The sequence below is a fragment of the Cervus canadensis genome, chromosome 13 (genome assembly GCF_019320065.1).
Source record: "Cervus canadensis isolate Bull #8, Minnesota chromosome 13, ASM1932006v1, whole genome shotgun sequence".
Lineage (NCBI taxonomy): Eukaryota > Metazoa > Chordata > Mammalia > Artiodactyla > Cervidae > Cervus > Cervus canadensis.
In genome coordinates, this window is record NC_057398.1 from 40,805,861 (window position 1) to 40,827,117 (window position 21,257).

The 21,257-nt window shown below is 38.8% G+C and overlaps 1 protein-coding gene across 1 annotated transcript in view; it reads right to left on the bottom strand.

The window, feature by feature from the left end:
* The window catches only part of MROH9 (maestro heat like repeat family member 9), a 140,543-nt gene that overhangs the window by 26,516 nt on the left and 92,770 nt on the right, over positions 1-21,257 (bottom strand). The window contains exons 13-17 of the mRNA XM_043484660.1: positions 9,592-9,746; positions 5,545-5,707; positions 4,284-4,426; positions 2,840-2,977; positions 984-1,104 (exon numbers count right to left, since the gene is read on the bottom strand). Coding sequence (XP_043340595.1) covers positions 984-1,104; positions 2,840-2,977; positions 4,284-4,426; positions 5,545-5,707; positions 9,592-9,746 — 720 coding nt within the window. The remainder of the gene's footprint in view (positions 1-983; positions 1,105-2,839; positions 2,978-4,283; positions 4,427-5,544; positions 5,708-9,591; positions 9,747-21,257) is intronic.

Sequence of the window (21,257 nt, forward strand, 5' to 3'; positions counted from 1 at the left end):
TTCTGAAAGCTTTAGAAGTACATACTATAGTGTAGGGGTATGCCTTTGTAGTTTATTAACTATTTTGCTATGAAGTTTGAAATCATGTCAAACTTTGGGAAATATTTAGCATCATACCTTAGATCGAAACTTGTATATTATATATTACTTTTAGGGAAGATTAGATTTTATTTGGAGAAGGCAATGGCACCTCACTCCAGTACTCTCACCTGGAAAATCCCATGGATGGAGGACCCTGGTAGGCTGCAGTCCATGGGGTCGCTAAGAGCACAACTCAGCGACTTCACTTTCACTTTTCACTTTCATGCATTGGAGAAGGAAATGGCAACCCATTCCAGTGTTCTTGCCTGGAGAATCCCAGGGACGGGGGAGCCTGGTGGGCTGTCGTTTATGAGGTCACACAGAGTCGGACACGACTGAAGCGGCTTAGCGGCAGCAGCAGCAGCAGATTTCATTTAGTTAATTTCATTTTATAGAATTTTCTACATGCTTTTTGTAAGCAAAAAGCTTCAATTTACTCAATTCTTTATGGCATTCCAATATTTGATGTAATGCTCATGTACAAAGTGATAGAGTTCTATATCTTCATGTTACTCAGTTATTTAGTCCATTCTTTTTTTTCCTCCATGCTGTCTGAAGTCTCATTTAGATCCAAATGTCACCTAGCACCTTTAGTAAACTCAATTATCCAAATACTTTAACAAGCATGCAGAGATATACGAATTAGTGCTACAAAAATAATTAGTTTGCACAATCCACACCCCTTCAAAGGCCAACTTCTGGAACAGTCTAAAGGGACAACCCTCTCATAATCCAAATCTATCTTCACCTTACCCCCTCAGCTTCAGATATCTGTTATTGTCTTAACTTTTGGTAAGAATCAGCATTTGGAGAGGGAGATAAAACATTGGAGTGTTGATTTAAGTTTGCATGAGGAAAGGAAATGAGAACGCAGCTATTCACAGTCTCCTAGTGAAACTCACTTCAGTGAGAAATGTTATTGTGATGACACTGTCTTCTGACCTTCTAGGACCTTCTACAGCGAGTTTGTAGAGATAATGCAAGGTCTCTGGAAACTGTGGAAATTTATATTCACTGAGAGTTCTGTAAAGGAGAATAAGGCACTGAATTAGCAAAGAAGATAAAAACACTTTCTGCATCAGCAAATGCTAATGGTAGAAAAGGGAGAACCATTAGCCTTATATTTTGTATCATGCAGATAAAAAGAATATTCTCAAATATCCCTTAATCCAAGGTAAACTGCAGCCCCATTATGAATTCTATGCAGACTCTGGGGAGCTATATGTACCTGGATCACTGAAAATCTCTCTGTCCTTAACATCACTCCTCTTTCCCATTTCTCCTATCCCGTGTCACAGTACAGACTGCCCTATGTTACTGTAAGCTCCCATCCATGCCTGACCAAAAGGAGAAAAAATAAATAATGCAAAATAAATATCTTGACAATCAAAGATGGCCACACAGGTTGCATTGGTGGTTTTAGACCAAATCATTCCTTTGAATGATATAATTAAGAAACTATCCTGGGAGATATCCTAGGTTATTAAGGAGATGAGGTGGTGAGCCCTGATTCACTGAGCCATTCTCTATAAGACACGTGGACCAGTGACCAGGCTCACAGTTATTCCAACATGCTGGCCTAGATCAGATTGGCAGGACTGGGAAGGATCATGTAACAGAGCTTCGATTTGAAGATTCCAGGTAGAGAAGCACAAAAGTGTTGTTCACTTTTCAACAAGTGTTGTTGTTCAGATGTTATTTTGCATCTGACTTTTTGCAACCCCATGGACTGTAGCACACAGTCTCCTTTGTCCTCCGCTATCTCCTGGAGTTTGCTCAAACTCATGTCCATTGAGTGGGTGATACCATCCAACCATCTCATCCTCTATTGCCCCCTACTCCTCCTGATCTCAGTCTTTCCCAACATCAGGGTCTTTTTCTGATGCTCAAATTTGAATGTGCATACAGATCAATCAGGGATCTTGCTAAAATGCAGCTTCTGATTAGTAGGTTTGGAGAGGGCCTTGAGGTTCTGCATATTTCACTTCCAGGTGATGCTATTGCTATTGGTATGTGGACCATGCTTTGAGCAAGAAGATACAAATGTACTAGGGTACTGACAAATGAATGACTCTATCTGTAGGATGGAAAGTTAGCACCTTTTGTTTTTATATAAAATATGTTCTTAAAATCTATGTGTAAATAAAATGTTGGTTTAAAAGCACCAAGAGTCCAGAAACCATATACACTGTACTTTCTGAGTCAGTCACAACTTCAAATGGTCTGCCAAGTTGTCAAGGCCATGTATCGTGATTCTTGATCAGAAAATCTGATTCCTGTAATCAGAAACTTGCTATTCACTGGTGGACTAGCTAGAAAAAGAACTGTGGTACAAGTAAAAACCCTTTTCTATCATACTTTCCCAAATTTATCTGTCTCATTGGGCACAGGTTTCTATCAGACCTCTTCTAAGTGAGAGCACATTTATAACCACCTGATGTCTATAAAGCAGAAATCAGCTAACAACAGAGGAAGGAAGAAGCAGATTCCCCTCTAGTTCTCCATATCTGAAAGGGAAACTTGTTGGGTGGAGGAAGGATAATTTGGTATCTGTATCTTTAGGTAAGAGAGCAAGGCAAGGAAAAATAAACCCCCCTCAAAAATAAGTGAAAAAGTAGAAGTTGAATGGCAGTTCAGATCATTAAGAGAGATTTGGAAGTTTGGAGTGGATACTGACTGTGTTCCCACGTGGCTCAGTTGAAGAAAGATGAAACAGGTGGGAAAGAGACAGAACATTTCTCAAAGCCCCTGTTCTTACTTGGCCACAAGGTAGACTCCGTGATGGTGAAACAGTACTTGTGAAAACTGGTTCCAGCAGTTCTTTTTGTTTAGCGCAGTATCCACCTCTTGAAGTCCAGAACAATTCAGCAGAACTCTCAGGGCATCCCGGGCATAGCTAAGGGCCAAAAGAAGAGGAGAGTCATCACCTGCCAGTAGCCGTTACCTATCTAAATACAAGTGACCTGCCTTTTCTACGATGGACAGGATGCTGATTTTGTGAACGGGGATGCTTCAAAGGAAAAGAGCACTAAATGGTCTTCATCTCTCCTGATTAACAGGCTGTGGGATGTAGGGTGAAACTGAAATTGTAGCATGTAAAATCTAGGATTAATAGTAGAGCAGCCTATTAGTTTATTAAAAGCTTATTAGCAAAAAAAAAAAAGTAAAAGCTTATTAGCAAAAGATGCTAAATGATGTGAAAACATGCTAAAGGTGCCTATTGATTGTCTTCTTTGGATGCTTTAAATAAATAGAATACATTCTTACCTACTAGCGATGATTTGGTGTATGTCTGCTTGAAAGAGAGTGGATTATATTAGCATACTTAATATCTTAATGGGACAGATTGAGTTTGAGAGTCCTGCCTGGCTTAGACTAGGGCAAATAGCAGACAGTTGGGTTCAGATTACCCTGCACAGTAGCAAAGCTAACTGTAATCTCTTGGACAAAAGAGAAAAGCTGAATTTACCTTATGTGGGCAGAATGACAGGCTTCCCAGGTGGCACTAGTGGTAAAGAACCCAGCTGCCAATGCAGGAGACATAAGAGATGCGGGTTCAATCCCTGAGTTGGGAAGATCCCCTGGAGGAGAGCATGGCAACCCGCTCCAGTATTCTCGCCTGGAGAATCCCATGGACAGAATTTCCTGGTGGGCTATATAATCCATGGGGTTGCAAAGAGTCAGACATGACTGAAGTGACTTAGCATGCATACACACCTGGACAGAATGGTAGCATGCTATCATAAGCCCACCCATTACATCACCAACCACAAAACAACTTTACCTTTCACAAAACACATCTGGGCATATTATTTCACCTCACACCTAATTTACCCTGAGAGATCACTATCAGAGTAAATGGCAGAGCTAGTACATGTCCAGCTCTGGACCTGCTGCTCCTCCCTACTCTTTCTGTGTGGTGGCCTCCCTTTGTGGCAGGAATAAACTGTGTTCTGTGGGAGTTTTTTTTTTTTTTTTTTTTAATACTACATACACATTCAGGGAAGGTCCTAGCTTACTTTGAGGTACTTAGGGTAATTACTTTTCCAAAGGCATCCTACCCTTCAAGGGGGAGAAAACTATAATAAATGAATATACTGCACATGGGATTATGTAGTTCCAAAGGAACCCAAGGGAGTAGAGATGTTTGACAGCTGGAAGCGCATTTCTTATTCAGTCTGAAACAACCCCTAGTATCTCACAAAGGCCTGTCTTCTGTCATCAGTCTCAGGTTGCTGCTGTAGAAGAGTTGAAGCATGAGGGCCATCAGAAGCTGGGGGAAAAACTGCGCCACTGCTTTCTTGTAAGGACCAAGAGGCAGTAATGTGCACAGGGCCTGGGATGCCTGTAATGGAAAGGAAAAGGCGTCAAGAATGTAACCACCTCCCTTTAAACCCAGTTGGCAGTGATGAGGGATGTGGAAAGGGAGAGACTCTGCAACCCTTCCCCCAATTTCCTTGAAGGAAACGTGAAGCGAGCATGTATACTCATTCATTCGATAACAGTCACTAAGTCCATTCTGAAGCAGGAACTGTGCCAAGCATTTTCTGGCCATGGGCTCCCAAAGCACTAACAACATGCCTGACTGCCAAACCGGCAGGAAGCAAGCTGATCCCCAAGGAGGACACACCTCCCCAGGCTCCATGCCTCTGTGGTTGATAACGCAGGTCCTCCCACTGCTTCAACAATCCAGGACAGTGAAATATTTAAGGGGGGCGGGGCATACCAGGTCACTAACAAATTGTTTGGTGCCCTGACCACTACAATAACCTACAATATCAGAGAAACACATCTCACCACAACATGTTGGTGGAACATTATCCATTTTTTCCTATTATATCTCTATAAGACTTGAATTTACTCTCAAGAGTGCCAATGTGGGTGCTTGGGAGATATATAATGATGGCATGAATGAGATTAGGCCTTCACGTGCCTATCAAGTCTATGTGACCTCACTGGTGGCTGCCTCTCCGATACCATCTCCTACACTTTCACCCTCGCTTAAAATTCTCTCCAGATGTTTTGACCTTGCTTCACTAACATACCAGGTAAACTCCCATCACTACATGGCTTTTGCCCTTCTCTCTGTCTAGGACTGTCATGCCCAGGTACCTGCAAGGATCACTCCCTCACCTAATTCAGGTCTTTGATTAGATTACTACAGTAGAGAGACCTGCCCTGAGCAATTTACCGAACCCTCCCAGCCACTTCTTTTTCCTACCCTGCTTTATATCTCTTCTAAGCTTTGTATCATCTGACATATGACACATATTTTTTGGTTCATTGTCTGTGTCTCTTACAAGAGGGTAAGCTTTGTGACCATGGATGTGCACTGAGTGTATGAATGAATGAATGAGAGCCAAATTGTGTCAAGGAAGTATGACTGAGTCTGTGGGCAGATAGGAATTTTCATGATTAAGAAAACAATGACAACATACAGAAATTACTCATTGTGTTAATTACCGCCACAGGCATCATATTCGTAGCGTTGAGAGAGAAATGTTTTCTTTCTGTTATTTTCTCCATTTCTCTAGGCTTTCCTTTCAGTATCAACAAGATTGTCTTCAGTACATGAGGGACCACACTTGACTCAGCACCGGCTGCATACCACATCAGTATCAAAATGCTGCAAACACAACCCGCCACCCCTGAACATGAGAATCATGCACTTTTCATTTCCTGCTCAACAGTGTGACTCAAATGAGGGAAACAGTCTTGGTTTTACATCTTTATAGAGCAAAGAAACTGCAGACAATTCCCAAACAAGCTGATATTCCCATTCCCAAATGATCCCATTAAGATTTTTGTGACCCAGAGGAATCGGGTGGAGAGGGAGGTGGGAGGGGGGATCGGGATGGAGAATATATGTAACTCCATGGCTGATTCATGTCAATGTGTGACAAAACCCACTGCAATGTTGTGAAGTAATTAGCCTCCAACTAATAAAAATTAAAAAAAAATAAAAAAAAAATTTATGATAAATGTATAAAAAATAAATAAATAAATATCTGTTCAGCTCAAAGTCAGGAACTGATCAGCTTCTATACCCCATACTCCTCCTTCCCACCTTGTGACCTTGTTTGCCCAGGAATAATTGAATATTTTAAAACTGGTATCAATATACAAATTAACATATATGTAAATAAATCAATTTAAAAAGCTGGATAAAAAGCTAACTAAATAAAAATCTACATAACTTAAAAATTAGAAAGTTAAATTTAAAAACTAAGCCATTTCCCCAAATGTCACATGTCTAATCAGTTCACCAGATGTGACTAGAACCCCAGCTTCTTAGCCTCCAATTCCCAAGTTTCTGTCCCTACATACCTGCTACTCTTCAGGATTATTCTTACTGTTGCTCATTTTAAAAGCAGTCCTCTGTGTTGGTATATTCTTGATACTTTGTCAAGCTGTGCTGAGTTCTGAACTCTGTTGCTCATTCTCTCTGTGTTTGTGTTCTTAATATGGGGCCCTGGCCCCTCAGAACATGGACACACTCAGCTCTCTAGAACCCTAGTACCAAATGCTTTTGTCTGCAAGGCTTATTCATAGAACCATGCTTAGAACCACATGGACATCAAATCTTTCAAGGCCTTTTCCTTTGCCTCTTAATCGTATCTTCTGGCTGACCAGATCTTCTTTCTGTTTCTCTGTTTAAGCTTACCTACAAATTCCAATCTTTTCTTTTTTTCTTTTTTTTTAAATTTATGATAGTAATTTTTCTTTTTCTTTTTTTTCCATTTATTTATATTCAGTTCAGTTCAGTCGCTCAGTCATGTCCGACCTTTTGCGACCCCATGAATCACAGCACGCCAGGCCTCCCTGTCTATCACCAACTCCCGGAGTTTACTCAAACTTATGTCTATCGAGTTGGTGATGCCATCCAGTCATCTCATCCTCTGTCGTCCTCTTCTCCTCTTGCCCCCAATCCCTCCCAGCATCAGGGTCTTTTCCAATGAGTCAACTCTTCACATGAGGTGGCCAAAGTACTGGAGTTTCAGCTTCAGCATCAGTCCTTCCAATGAACACCCAGGACTGATCTCCTTTAGGATGGACTGGTTGGATCTCCTTGCAGTCCAAGGGACTCTCAAGAGTCTTCTCCAACACCACAGTTCAAAAGCATCAATTTTTCAGCACTCAGCTTTCTTCACAGTCCAACTCTCACATCCATACATGACCACTGGAAAAACCATAGCCTTGACTAGACGGACCTTTGTTGGCAATGTAATGTCTCTGCTTTTTAATGTGCTATCTAGGTTGGTCATAACTTTCTTTCCAAGGAGTAAGCGTCTTTTAATTTCATGGTTGGATTCACCATCTACAGTGATTTTGGAGTCTAAAAAAACAAAGTCTGACACTGTTTCCACTGTTTCTGCACCTACTTCCCATGAAGTGATGGGACCAGATGCCATGATCTTAGTTTTCTGAATGTTGAGCTTTAAGCCAACTTTTTCACTCTCCTCTTTCACTCTCAAGAGGCTTTTTAGTTTCTCTTCACTTTCTGCCATAAAGGTGGTGTCATCTGCGTATCTGAGGTTATTGATATTTCTCCCACAATCTTGATTCCATCTTGTGCTTCTTCCAGCCCAGCGTTTCTCATGATGTACTCTGCATATAAGTTAAATAAGCAGGGTGACAATATACAGCCTTGACATACTGCTTTTCCTATTTGGAACCAGTCTGTTGTTCCATGTCCAGTTCTAACCGTTGCTTCTTGACCTGCATATAATTTTCTCAAGAGGCTAATATAGGTTTCTCAAGAGGCTAATATTTATATTAGTTGGAGGCTAATTACTTTACAATATTATAGTGGTTTTTGCCATACATTGATATGAATCAGCCATGGATTTACATGTGTTCCCCATCCTGAACCCCCCTCCCACCTCCCTCCCCATCCCATCCCTCTGGGTCATCCCAGTGCCCCAGCCCTGAGCACTTGTCTCATGCATCAGACCTGGACTGGCAATCTGTTTCACAATTGATAATATACATGTTTCAATGCTATTCTCTCAGATCATCCCACCCTCGCCTTCTCCCACAGAGTCCAAAAGTCTGTTCTATACATCTATGTCTCTTCTTCTGTCTTGCATATAGGGTTATTGTTACCATCTTTCTAAATTCCATATATATACGTTAGTATACTGTATTGGTGTTTTTCTTTCTGGCTTACTTCACTCTGTATAATGGGCTCCAGTTTCATCCACCTCATTAGAACTGATTCAGTATGAATTGAGAAGGTACAGAAAGCAAACATAATTAGAATTAGATGAACTTTATTAAGTAGCTCACCTACTATTGCACAAGACCTGCTGGTGACCAATTTAATAAAGTTCATCTAATTCTAATTATGTTTGCCTTCTGTACCTTCTCAATTCATACTGTTCATGATGGACTCATTGGCAGCTTTTATCTAATATTCATGTGGGTATATCCAATCTCCTCAACAAAATGCTTGAAGGCTGCAAATACTTTACACACAGTGGATACTCAGTTCCTACCTAAATAAGAAAACACTGAGTCTTATGAATATTTTTACTTTTCAGGAATTTCCTAAGTAGTAAAATACTTTGTGAATTTAAGCTTCCTTAAAAAATGCAATCTCTCAGTTGAAAAAAGTCAACAACAACAAGAACAACCAACAAAAAACCAATAAACTTGGTTGGCTTGTTGAAAAAAATCAGCAAAATTGGTTTAGCATTTTGTTGATTTCATTGCCCTCTTATAGACATTAACTAATTTAATCCATGTAACAGCTTCACAGATAAAAAGTTTTCTCATGTCACAGATTAGGAAATTGAGGATCATAATGTTTATGAAACTTACATGATGTCACACAGGATATAAGGGTCAATTTGTTTCCAAGGCCTGAATTCTTTTATAATGTAACTTCCTACCTTTTACACTGTAATAGAGAAGTAATACCTTCCCTTCCAATGTATGAACTATAGAAATGGAGTAATGTGATTTAATAAGCTCTTCTAATTTGGCTGTTAGATTCATAAAGTCACGTAGGCTCACATTAACATGTTTTCTTCTTAAATATTTCTTCTGATCCTGGATCATGAATTTCAAATAAACAGTTAAGGGACAGGGGACTCCCAACTATACCTGGGAATTTTTTTGTTTTATTATTTTATTGGTGGGTGGAAATATCTTAGGTCTGTCCTTCATATATGAAAAAAAAAAACTCACTATGAATTCTATCACATATGGGGAAAAAACCATTATTACTTTGAGGAGAGGTTTTTCAATGTGGGATACACAACAGAACACAATTAAAGCCTTGAATAAATAATAACAATGATCATTTCTTGATTGTCTACTGTGTGTCACATATTTTATGAAGCTATACATACTGTATATGATCTTAGTTAAGCCTTACAATCATCCCATGTGGTGTAAAAATAGACATTATCTTTCAGGAAAGAAAGAAAGGAGATCTGACCTGCCCCACTCTATCTGACTCTCAAGACTGAGCAAACCCTGAGGAAGGAGCGTGAGGGGCCTTACTCATCTGCTGGTACTGGGTAGTCCATAAGTTGAAAGATGACTTTCTTCGGTGAAGTACGTGTCAACAAAGTGATGACCCGCAACATAGCTTCCCTCAAAATGGGAGAATCATCTCCACACAATTGCTTATAAATAGTATCCACAATTTTAGACACCTGTAAAAGCAATTTCACAGGCCAATTAGTCTTTTGTTCCCTAGGCACTTATAAACCAAACATTTCGTAGACATAAGAATTTAGTCCTTCTCAGAATGACCAAGGCAGCAACTAACACACAAATAAGCACCAATGGAAAGCATATTTATGTGCTTTTTTACATAATGAAATGATTATTTGCATGAGAAATTAACATGCATTTATTTTTTTCCTTGATGTTTTTTAAAAATGTAATACTGTTTATTTGATTTCAAAAACATTTAAGTACTCCAAACATACAAAAAAATTAATAGGACATTGCAGATCATGTTTGGTACAGAAGGTTCTTGAATTTTCATCGGTGCAGTGGCTCTTGGCTTTGTTGACAATGCAGAGTTCTATGGTTTGTTTAAAAAAGTTTAAAACTACTGTACTTCATTGAAAGTGAAAGTCGCTCAGTCATGTCTGGCTCTTTGTGAACCCATGGACTATATAGTCCATGGAATTCTCTAGGCCAGAATACTGGAGTGGATAGCCTTTCCTGTCTCCAAGGAATCTTCCCAACCCAGGGATCAAACCCAGGTCTCCTGCATTGCAGACGGATTCTTTACCAGCTGAGCCACAAGGGAAGCACTTCAATGAAAAACGATCCGAAACAATTCCCATTCCAGCTGACCCTCTCCTTCTCCACAGCTAATAATGGCAGCGGGATGCTATGTCACTATATACAAAAACGAGACAGCCTTGGATGCCCACTTCAGTGTCTACAGGTCCGGTTCCACAGTGCATGCCCTGAGCAATGGCCCCTCTGGATGGCATTGCCCAACAGCCTCCACACCAAGCAAGGACCATTAAGAGTGTATCTCGGTTGCTTTGTTCTTTTTACAAGCTATAGATATGTACTGTTGAGAACTTGGGATTTCTAGCCAATGACCATAAAGTTAACCCACCACCTTACAAATTAAAAAAAAAAATGCCAGGAATGTCTTTAAATGCCTTGTCACACCAACAGCAAAGTGCAGAGTGAGGAGAATATGAGAGCCTTTTCATTTTAGAAACATGTACAACTTTGATATAGTTTCCATACAGTTTTGTACAGTTTGATACACCCATGGTCACTTCATGTAAACCCCTGACAATTGCTAGAGCACTTTGAGAGACTAAAATATGACCATGATCCAACTGGGTAATTAAACCTAATGAGGGCAACAGACACATCTCGTGCTTGCTGCCTCCATGAGAGTCGCCGCCTTCAAGTTTTATTGAGATCATAATTGACACAAAGCATTGTATAAGTCTAAAGCCTATTAGCATAATGATTTGATGTCCATACATCATGAAATGATTACCACAATAAATTTAGCATACATCCATCATGCAAATATAAGGAAAAGAAAAAATATTTTCTGGTGAAAAACTCTTGGAATTTACTCTCAACAACTTCCATATATAATATACAGCAGTGTTAATTACATTTATCATGTTGTGCCTTATATCCCTAGTATTATTTATCTTCTAACTGGAAATTACCCCTCCCACCAGCCTCTGGCAAGCCACAAATCCTATCTCCTTTTCTATGAATTTAATTTGTTTTTGAAATATAATTGACCTACAACACTTCCTTAGTTCCTGGCATACAACATAGTGATTCCATATTTCTATATGTTATAAAATGTTCACCATATAAATTTCTCATCTGTCATTGTGTGAAGATATTACCTTATTCTTGGCTATGTTTGCCACACTGTAACTTTCATCCTCATTACTTACTAGAGTCTATGTCTCCAGGTGAGTCCAAGTTGCCTCCTGTCTCTCTAGAAGGCTCTCCAAGATCAGTGTGTTTGATCCACGGTCTTTCTCAATTACTGCTTCTGCCTTGGGTCTTTGAGCATATGAGTTTTACCGTGTATGCTTTAAAAGTGAAGTCTTTGTTTCTTACAGCCCTCTGACTCTCCTGAAAGCAAGGCTCAGAGGCCTTCAAAATCAGATATTCTGGGGGTTCATCTTTCTGGTGCAGGACCCCCAGGCTGGGTAGCCCAATGTGGGGTTTAGATGCCTTACTTCTTGGGCAGAACCTCTGAAATTGTGATTCTCCTCTGCTTCACGGTTCTCTGACCTGGGGGTATAGATATTGACTGTATAGTGTCTCTGCACTTCCTACCCATCTTATTGTGCTTCCTTCTTTAGTTCTTTAGTTGTAGATTTGTTTTTCTGCTAGTTTCCTAGTCTTTCTCATCAATAGTTGCTCTGTAAATAATTGCAATTTTGGTGTGCCTTTTTGAGCGCAAGGCCCTCCTATTCTACCATTCTGGCAGCCTCCCAGTCTATGCATTTATGGGTAATAGGAGAAGAGTCATTTTTAAAGAAAGGTTTATTTTGGTTGGGTAGACTTTATTAGGTAAAGCATATAAGCTCAATTCAGAAAGCATATGTATAACCTGAGTCCTTTAAAAAGCAAGTCAAGATAATGGAATAGAATAATAATGGAACAATACACTTCCAAAGACATTTTGACAGTTAAAGAAGACATGCATCTGTATTTTGAAGAAATGAACTATGTGTTAGTGGAATGGCCTAGAATGGTAAACAATGAGTTATAATCTTGCAAGTTCTCTTTATAGGCTTTGTGTTAGTTTTATTTTTCCCATTTTCATTCACCTTTTTCTCTTGCTTTATGGCTTTACCTTTTTTAAAAGCATTATTGAAATATAGTTGATTTGCAATGTTGTGTTAGTTTATATATATGGGCTTCCCTGTTAGCTCAGCTGGTAAAGAATCCATCTGCAATTCAGGAAACCCTGCTTCAGTTCCTGGGTTGGGAAGATCCCCTGGAGAAGGGAAAGTCTACCCACTCCAGTATTCTGGCCTAGAGAATTCCATGGACTGTATAGTCCATGGGGTCACAAAGAGTCGGACACGACTGAGCGACTTTCGCTTTCACTTTGTATGTTATTTATCTTTGTTATCTGGCTTACTTCACTTAGTGTGATAATCTCTAGGTCCATCCATATCGCTGCAAATGGCATTGTTTCATTTTTTTTTTTTTTTATGGCTGAATAATCTGATGGTAGCTCTATTTTTAGCCTTTTAGGGAATCTCTATACTGTTCTCCATGCTGGTTGTACCAATTTACATTCCCAACAATGGAGGAGGGTTCCTCTTTCTCCACACCCTCTCCAAATTGATTATTTGTAGACTATTTGATGATGGCCATTCTGACAGGTGTGAGGTGTTATCTTATTATAGTTTTCATTTGCATTTCTCTAATAGTGATATTAAGCATCATTCCATGTACTTTTTTTGATTGGGTTACTTGTTTTCTTGTATTGAATTGTATGAGCTGTTTGTATAGTTTGGAAATGAATCTCTTGTTGGTTGTATCATCTGCAAATGTTTTCTCCCATTATATAGGTTTCATTTTGTTCTGCTTATGGTTTCCTTTGCTGTGCAAAAGCTTTTAAGTTTAATTAGGTCCCATTTGTCTATTTTTGTTTTTATTTCTGTTTTGACATTGTATACATTTTTATTTTTAGTGTATAGTATTATGCCATCTAGGAGATGGATCCAAAAAGATATTGTTGAGATTTACATAAAGAATGTTCTGCCTATGTTTTTCTCTAGTATTTTTATAGTATCTGGTCTTACATTTAAGTCTTTAATCCATTTTGAGTTTATTTTTTATATATGGTGTTAGAAATGTTCTAATATTATTATTTTACATGTAGCTGTTCAATTTTCTGAGCACAACTTGAAGAGATTGTCTTTTCTCCATTGTATATTATTTTCTTTGTTGTAGATTCATTGACCATAGGTGTGTGGGATCATTTCTGGGCTTTCTGTGTTGTTCCATTGATCTATGTATCTGTTTCTGTTGCCAGTACCATACTATTTTGATTACTGTAGTTTTGTAATATAGTTTGAAGTAAAGAGGTGTGATTCCTTCAGGTCCATTCTTCTTTCTCCAGATTGTTTTGGGTATTTGGGGGTCTTTTGTGTTTCCATATAAATTTAAAAATTTTTTGTTCTAGTTCTGAGAAAAATGCCATCGGTAATTTGATAGAGATTCCATTGGATGTGTACACTGTTTTGGGTAGTCTACTTATTTTTGTAAAAAGTGTATTTATTTATTTTTGGCTATATTAGGTCTTTGTTACTGCATGTGGGGCTCTAATTGTGCTGAGCAGGGGCTACACTTCATTGCAGTGCATGGACTTCTTACTGTAGTGGTTTCTCTTGTGTGGAGCATCAGCTGTAAAAGCTTGGGTTCTAGAGTACAGGTTCAGAGAGTTGTGGTGCATGGGCTTAGTTGCACCACATGTGGGATCTTCCTGGACCAGGGATCATAACTGTGTCCCCTTCATTGGCAGGTGTATTTTGAACCACTGGACCACCGAAGAAGTCTCAACCTAGTGTTTTAACAATACTGCTCCAATACAAGAATGTGGTATAGCTTTCCTTCACTTTGTGTCATCTTCAGTTTTAACACCAACATCTTAAAGTTTTTCTACATAGGTCTTTTGCCTCCCTATATTTAGTTCAGTTCAGTTCAGTTGCTTTCTACATAGGTCTTTTCTGCATAGGTCTTTTGCCTCCCTATATTTAGTTCAGTTCAGTTCAGTTGCTCAGTCATGTCTGACTCTTTGAGACCTCATGGACAGCAGCATGCCAGTCTTCCCTGTCCATCACCAATCCCGGAGCTTACTCAAACTCATGTCCATCGAGTCGGTGATGCCATTAAACCATCTCATCCTCTGTCATCCCCTTCTCCTCCTGCCTTCATCTAGCCCAGCATCAGGGTCTTTTCCAATGAGTCAGTACTTTGCATCTGGTGGCCAAAGTATTGGAGGTTCAGCTTCAGCATCAGTCCTTCCAATGAACACCCAGGACTGATCTGCTTTAGGATGGACTGGTTGGATCTCCTTGCAGTCCAAGTGACTCTCAGGAGTCTTCTCCAACACCACAGTTCAAAAGCATCAATTCTTTGGCACTCAGCTTTCTTTATAGTCCAACTCTCACATCCATGTATGACTACTGGAAAAACCATAGCTTTGACTAAACAGACTTTTGTTGGCAAAGTAATGTCTTTGCTTTCTAATATGCTGTCTAGGTTGGTCATAACTTTACTTCTAAGGAGCAAGTGTCTTTTAATTTCATGCCTGCAGTCACCATCTACAGTGAATTTAGAGCCCAAAAAATAAAGTCTCTGATGCTTTCCATTTTGTCCCCATCTATTTGCCATGAAGTGATGGGAACAGATGCCATGATCTTAGTTTTCTGAATGTTGAGTTTTAAGCCAACTTTTACACTCTCCTCCTTCACTTTCATCAATAGGCTCTTTCATTCTCCTTCGGTTTCTGCCATAAGGGTGGTGTCATCTGCATATCTGAGGTTATTGATATTTCGCCCAGCAATCTTATTCCAACTTGTGCTTCATCCAGCCTAGCATTTTGTATGATGTACTCTGCATATAAGTTAAATAAGCAAGGTGAAAATATACAGCCTTGACGTACTCCTTTCCCAATTTGGAACCAGTCTGTTGTTCCATGTCTAGTTCTAACTGTTGCTTCTTGACCTGCATACAGATTTCTCAAGAGGCAGGTCAGGTGGTCTGGTATTCCTGTCTCTTGAAGAATTTTCCACAGTTTGTTGTGATCCACACAATCAAAGGCTTTGGTGTAGTCAATAAAACAGAAGTAGATGTTTTCCTGGAACTCTCTTGTTTTTTTTGATGATCGAATGGATGTTGACAATTTGATCTCTGGTTCCTCTGCTTTTTCTAAATTCAGATTGAAGTTCACTGAATCCATCTGAAAGTTCACTGTTCACGTATTATTGAAGCCTGGCTTGGAGAATTTTGAGCGTTACTTTGCTAGCATGCAAGTTGAGTGCAGTTGTGTAGTAGTTTGACCATTCTTTGGAATTGTCTTTCTTTGGGATTGGAAGGAAAACTGAGCTTTTCCAGTCCTGTGGCCACTGCTGAGTTTTCCAAATTTGCTGGCATATTGAGTGCAACACTTTCACAGCATCATCTTTTAGGATTTGAAATAGCTCAAGTGGAATTCCATCACCTCCCCTTGCTTTGTAGTGATGCTTCCTAAGGCCTGCTTGACTTCTCATTCCAGGATATCTGGCTGTAGGTGAGTGATCACATCTTCATGGTTATCAGGGTCATGAAGATATTTTTTGTACAGTTCTTCTGTGTATTTTTGCCCCCTCTTCTTAATATCTTCTGCTTCTGTTAGGTCCATACCATTTCTGTCCTTTATTGAGCCCATCTTTGCATGGAATGTTCCCTTGGTATCTCTAATTTTCTTGAAGAGATCTCTAGTCTTTCCCATTCTGTTGTTTTTCTCTATTTCTTTGCACTGATGACTGAGGAAGGCTTTCTTATCTCTCCTTACTCTTCTTTGGAACTCTGCATTCAAATGGGTATATTTTTCCTTTTCTCCTTTGCCTTTTGCTTCTCTTCTTTTCACAGTTATTTGTAAGACTTCTTCAGACAACCATTTTGCCTTTTTACATTTCTTTTTCTTGGGGATGGTCTTGATCACTGCCTCCTGTACAATGCCATGAACCTCTGTCCATAGTTCTTTGGGCACTCTGTCTATCAGATCCAATTCCTTGAATCTATTTCTCACTTCCACTGTATAATTGTTAGGGATTTCATTTAGATCATACCTGAATGGTCTAGTGGTTTTCCCTACTTTCTTCAATTTAAGTCTGAATTTGGCAATAAGGAGTTCATGATCTGAGCCACAGTCAGCTCTTGGTCTTGTTTTTGCTGACTGTATAGAGCTGCTCCATCTTTGGCTGCAAAGAATATAATCAGTCTGATTTTGGTGTTGACCATCTGGTGATGTCCATGTGTAGAGTCTTCTCTTGTGTTTTTGGAAGAGAGTGTTTGCTATGACCAGTGCGTTCTCTTGACAGAACTCTGTTAGCCTTTGCCCTGCTTTGTTTTGTACTCCAAGGCCAAATTTGCCTGTTATTCCAGGTATCTCTTGACTTCCTACTTTTGAATTCCAGTCCCCTACAATGTAAAGGACATCTTTTTTGGGGGTGTTAGTCCTAGAAGGTCTTGTATGTCTTTAGCTTCTTCAGCATTACTGGTCAGGGCATAGACTTGGATTACCGTGGTATTGAATGGTTTCCCTGGAAAGAAACAGAGATCGTTGTCATTTTTGAGATTATATCCAAGTACTGCATTTTGGACTCTTTTGTTTACTATCATGGCGATTCCATTTCTTCTAAGGGATTCTTGCCCACAGTAGTAGATATAATGGTCATCTGAGTTAAATTCACGCATTCCAGTTCATTTTAGTTCACTGATTCCTAAAACATTGATGTTCACTCTTGCCATCTCCTGTTTGACCACTTCCAATTTGCCTTGATTCATGGACCTAACATTCCAGGTTCCTATACAAGATTGCTCTTTATAGCATCGAGCTTTGCTTCCAACACCAGTCACATCCACAACTGGATGTTGTCTTTGCTTTGACTCCATCTCTTCATTCTTTCTGGATTTACTTCTCCACTGATTTCCCCTAGCATATTGGGCCCCTACCGACTTGTAGAGCTCTTCTTTCAATGTCCTGTCTTTTGCCTTCTAATGCTGTTCATGGGGTTCCCAAGGCAAGAATACTGAAGTGGTTTGCCATTGCCTTCTCCGGTGGACCATTAAGTTTATTTTATTCTTTTTGATGTGACGGTAAATGTGATTGTTTCCTTAATTTCTCTTTCTAATCTTTCATGGTTAGTTTATAGAAATGCAACTTATTTCTGCATATTAATTTTTCATTCTGCAACTTTACTGAATTCATTGATGAGTTTTAGTAGTTTTCTGGTAGCATCTTAAGGATTTTCAATGTGTAGTATCACATCATCTGCAAATACTAGCAGTTTTACTTCTTCCTTTCCAATTGGATTCCCTTTATTTGTTTTTCTTCTCTGATTACTGTGAATAGGACTTCCGAAACTATGTTTAATGAAAGTGGTGTTTAACTGTCTTGTTACTGCCCTTAGAGGAAATGCCTTCAACTTTTCACCATTGAGTATACGTTAGATGTGAGTTTGTCGTATATGGTCTTTATTATGTTGAGGTATGTTCCCTCTGTGCCCACTCTCTGAAGAGTTTTTATCATAAATGGATGTTGAATTTTATCAAAAGATTTTTCTGCATCTGTTGTAATGATGATATGGATTTGTTCTTCAATTTTTAATATGTTATATCACATTATGATTGATTTGCAGATTTTGTAAAATTTTTGGACTTGGTTTGCTAACATTTTGTTGAGGATCTTTACGTCAGTGATCATCAGTGATATTGGTGTGTAATTTTCTTTTTTGTGGTATTTTTGTCTGGTTTTGATATTAGAGTGATGATGGCATCATAGAATTAGTTCTGAAGTATTCCTTCCTCTGCAATTTTTGGGAACAGTTTTAGTAGTATAGATGTTTAAGTGTAGATGTTAGTAGTATAGATGTTTAGTATAGTATAGATGTTTTCTCTAAATATTTGGTAGAATTTGCCTGTGAAGCCACCCATTCTGGAACGTTTGCTTGTTGGGAGTTTTTAAATCACAGTTTAAATTTCAGAACTTGCTATTAGTCTGTTCATATTTTCTATTTCTTCCTGGTTCAGTCTTGGGGAATTGTACCTTTCTGAGAGTTTGTCCATTTCTTCTATATTGTCCATTTTTGAGGTGTATAGTTGCTTCTAGTAATAGTATGATCCTTTGTATTTCTGTTTTGTGCATTGTAACTTTTCCATTTTCATTTCTAGTTTTATTGATTTGGGTCCTCCTCTCCTTTTTTTTTTCCCCCCTTTATGAGTCTTGCTAAAGGTTTATCACTTTTTGAAATATTTTCAAAGAACCATCTTTTATTTTGATTGATCTTTTCTTTCCTTGGTCTATATTTCATTTATTTCTGCTCTGATCTTTATGAGTTCTTTTCTCCTACTAACTCTGAATTTTTTTTTTTTTTATTATTTCTCTAGTTGCTTAGGTGTAAGTTAGGCTGTTTATCTGGGATTTTTCTTGTTTTTTGATAAGCTTGTATCACTTTAACTTAGCTTTTAGAAGTGCTTTTGCTGCATCCCATAGGTTTTAGATCATTGTTTTAATTTTCATTTTTTTCTAGGTATTTATTTCCTCTTTGATTTCCTTAGTGATCCATTGGTTGTTTAGTAGCATATTGTTTAGCTTCCATGTGTTTGTGCTTTTCAGTTTTTCCCTTACAGTTGATTTCTAGTTGCATAGTGTTGTAGTTGGAAAAGATGTTTGATGTGATTTCAATTTTATGAATTTAATGAGGCTTGCTTTGTGGCCCAGATGTATCCTGGAGACTGTTCCATGTGCTCTTGAAAAGAATGTGTATTCTGCTGCTTTCAGATGGAATGCTCCATCTAAATATCAATTCAGTCTATCTAGTCTAATGTGTCACCTATATTTCTTTACTGATTTTTTGTCTGGATGATCTGTCCATTGATCTAAGTGGGATGTTAAATTTTCCCACTATGATTGTGTTACTATTATTTTCTCCTTTTGTGTTTTATGATGTTTGTCTGATATATTGAGGTGCTCTTATGATGGGGGGACATAGAAATTTACAATTGTTATTTCTATTCCTTGGATCGATCCCTTAATCATTATGTAGTGTCCTTTTTTGTCTCAGATAACAGGCTTTATATTAAAGTCTATTTTGTCTGATAAGTATTGTTACTTCAGCTCTCTTTTGATTTCTATTTGCATGGAATATCTTTTTCTATCACCTCACTTTTGTCTGTATATGTATCTAGATCTTAAGTAGGTCTTTTGTAGGCTGCATATATATGGGTCCTACTTCTGTATCCATTCAGCCAATCTATGTCTTTTGGTTGGAGCATTTATTCCACTTATATTTAAGGTAATTATCAATATGTGGGTTCTTATTGCCATTTTGTTAATAGTTTTGGATTTGTTTTTTGTAGATATTTTCCTCCCTTTCTTCTTTTGTGATTTAATGACTGTCTTTAGTGTTGTGTTTGGATACCTTTTTTGTGTGTATAACCATTACAAATTTTTGATTTGCGGTTACCATGTTATTTGGGATAGTAGTCTATATATATGTGCATGGTTATTTTAAGTTCCTGATCTCTTAATTTCAAATGCATTTTTAATATCCTGCATTTGTACTCTTCTTCTCTCATGATTACTGATTTTGATGTCATGTTTGTCTGTGGATAATTTCCTACATTTACTGTTGTTTGCCTTTACTGATAAGCTACCACTTTCATATTTTTTTTGTTTCTACTAGCAGTCTCTTATTTCCCATTTTGAGAAGTTTCTTTAGCATTTATTGTAAAGCTGGTTTGGTGGTGCTGAATTCTCATAGCTTTTGCTTGTATGTAAGTTCAGTTCAGTTCAGTCGCTCAGTCGTGTCCAACTCTTTGCGACCCCATGAATCGCAGCACGCCAGGCCTCCCTGTCCATCACAAACTCCCTGAGTTTACTCAAACTCATGCCCATAGAGCAGGTGATGCCATCCAGCCATCTCATCCTCTGTCGTCCCCTTCTCCTCCTGCCCCCAATCCCTCCCAGCATCAGGGTCTTTTCCAATCAGTCAATTCTTCGCATGAGGTGGCCAAAGTATTGTAGTTTCAGCTTCAGCATCAGTCCTTCCAATGAACACCCAAGACTGATCTCCTTTAGGATGGACTGGTTGGATCTCCTTGCAGTCAAAGGGACTCTCAAGAGTCTTCTCCAATGCCACAGTTCAAAAGCATCAATTCTTCGGCACTCAGCTTTCTTCACAGTCCAACTCTCACATCCATACATGACCACTGGAAAAACCATAGCCTTGACCAGAAGGACCTTTGTTGGCAAAGTAATGTCTCTGCTTTTTAATATGCTATCTAGGTTGGTGATAACTTTCCTTCCAAGGAGTAAGTGTCTTTTAATTTCATGCCTGCAGTCACCATCTACAGTGATTTTGAAGCCCCCAAAACTAAAGTCTGACACTGTTTCCACTGTCTCCCCATCTATTTCCCATGAGGTGATGGGACCAGATGCCACGATCTTAGTTTTCTGAATGTTAAGCTTTAAGCCAACTTTTTCACTCTCCTCTTTCATTGAGAGGCGTTTTAATTCCTCTTCACTTTCTGCCATAAGGGTGGTGTCATCTGCATATCTGAGGTTATTGATATTTCTCCCAGCAATCTTGATTCCAGCTTGTGCTTCTTCCAGCCCAGCGTTTCTCACGATATATTCTGCATAAGTTAAATAAGCAGGGTGACAAAATACAGCCTTGACATACTCCTTTTCCCATTTGGAACCAGTCTGCTGTTCCATGTCCAGTTCTAGCTGTTGCTTCCTGACCTGCATACAGATTTCTCAAGAGGCAGGTCAGGTGGTCTGGTATTCCCATTTCCTTCAGAATTTTCCACAGTTTATTGTGATCCACACAGTCGAAGGCTTTGGCGTAGTCAATAAAGCAGAAATAGATGTTTTTCTGGAACTCTCTTGCTTTTTCAATGATCCAGCGGATGTTGGC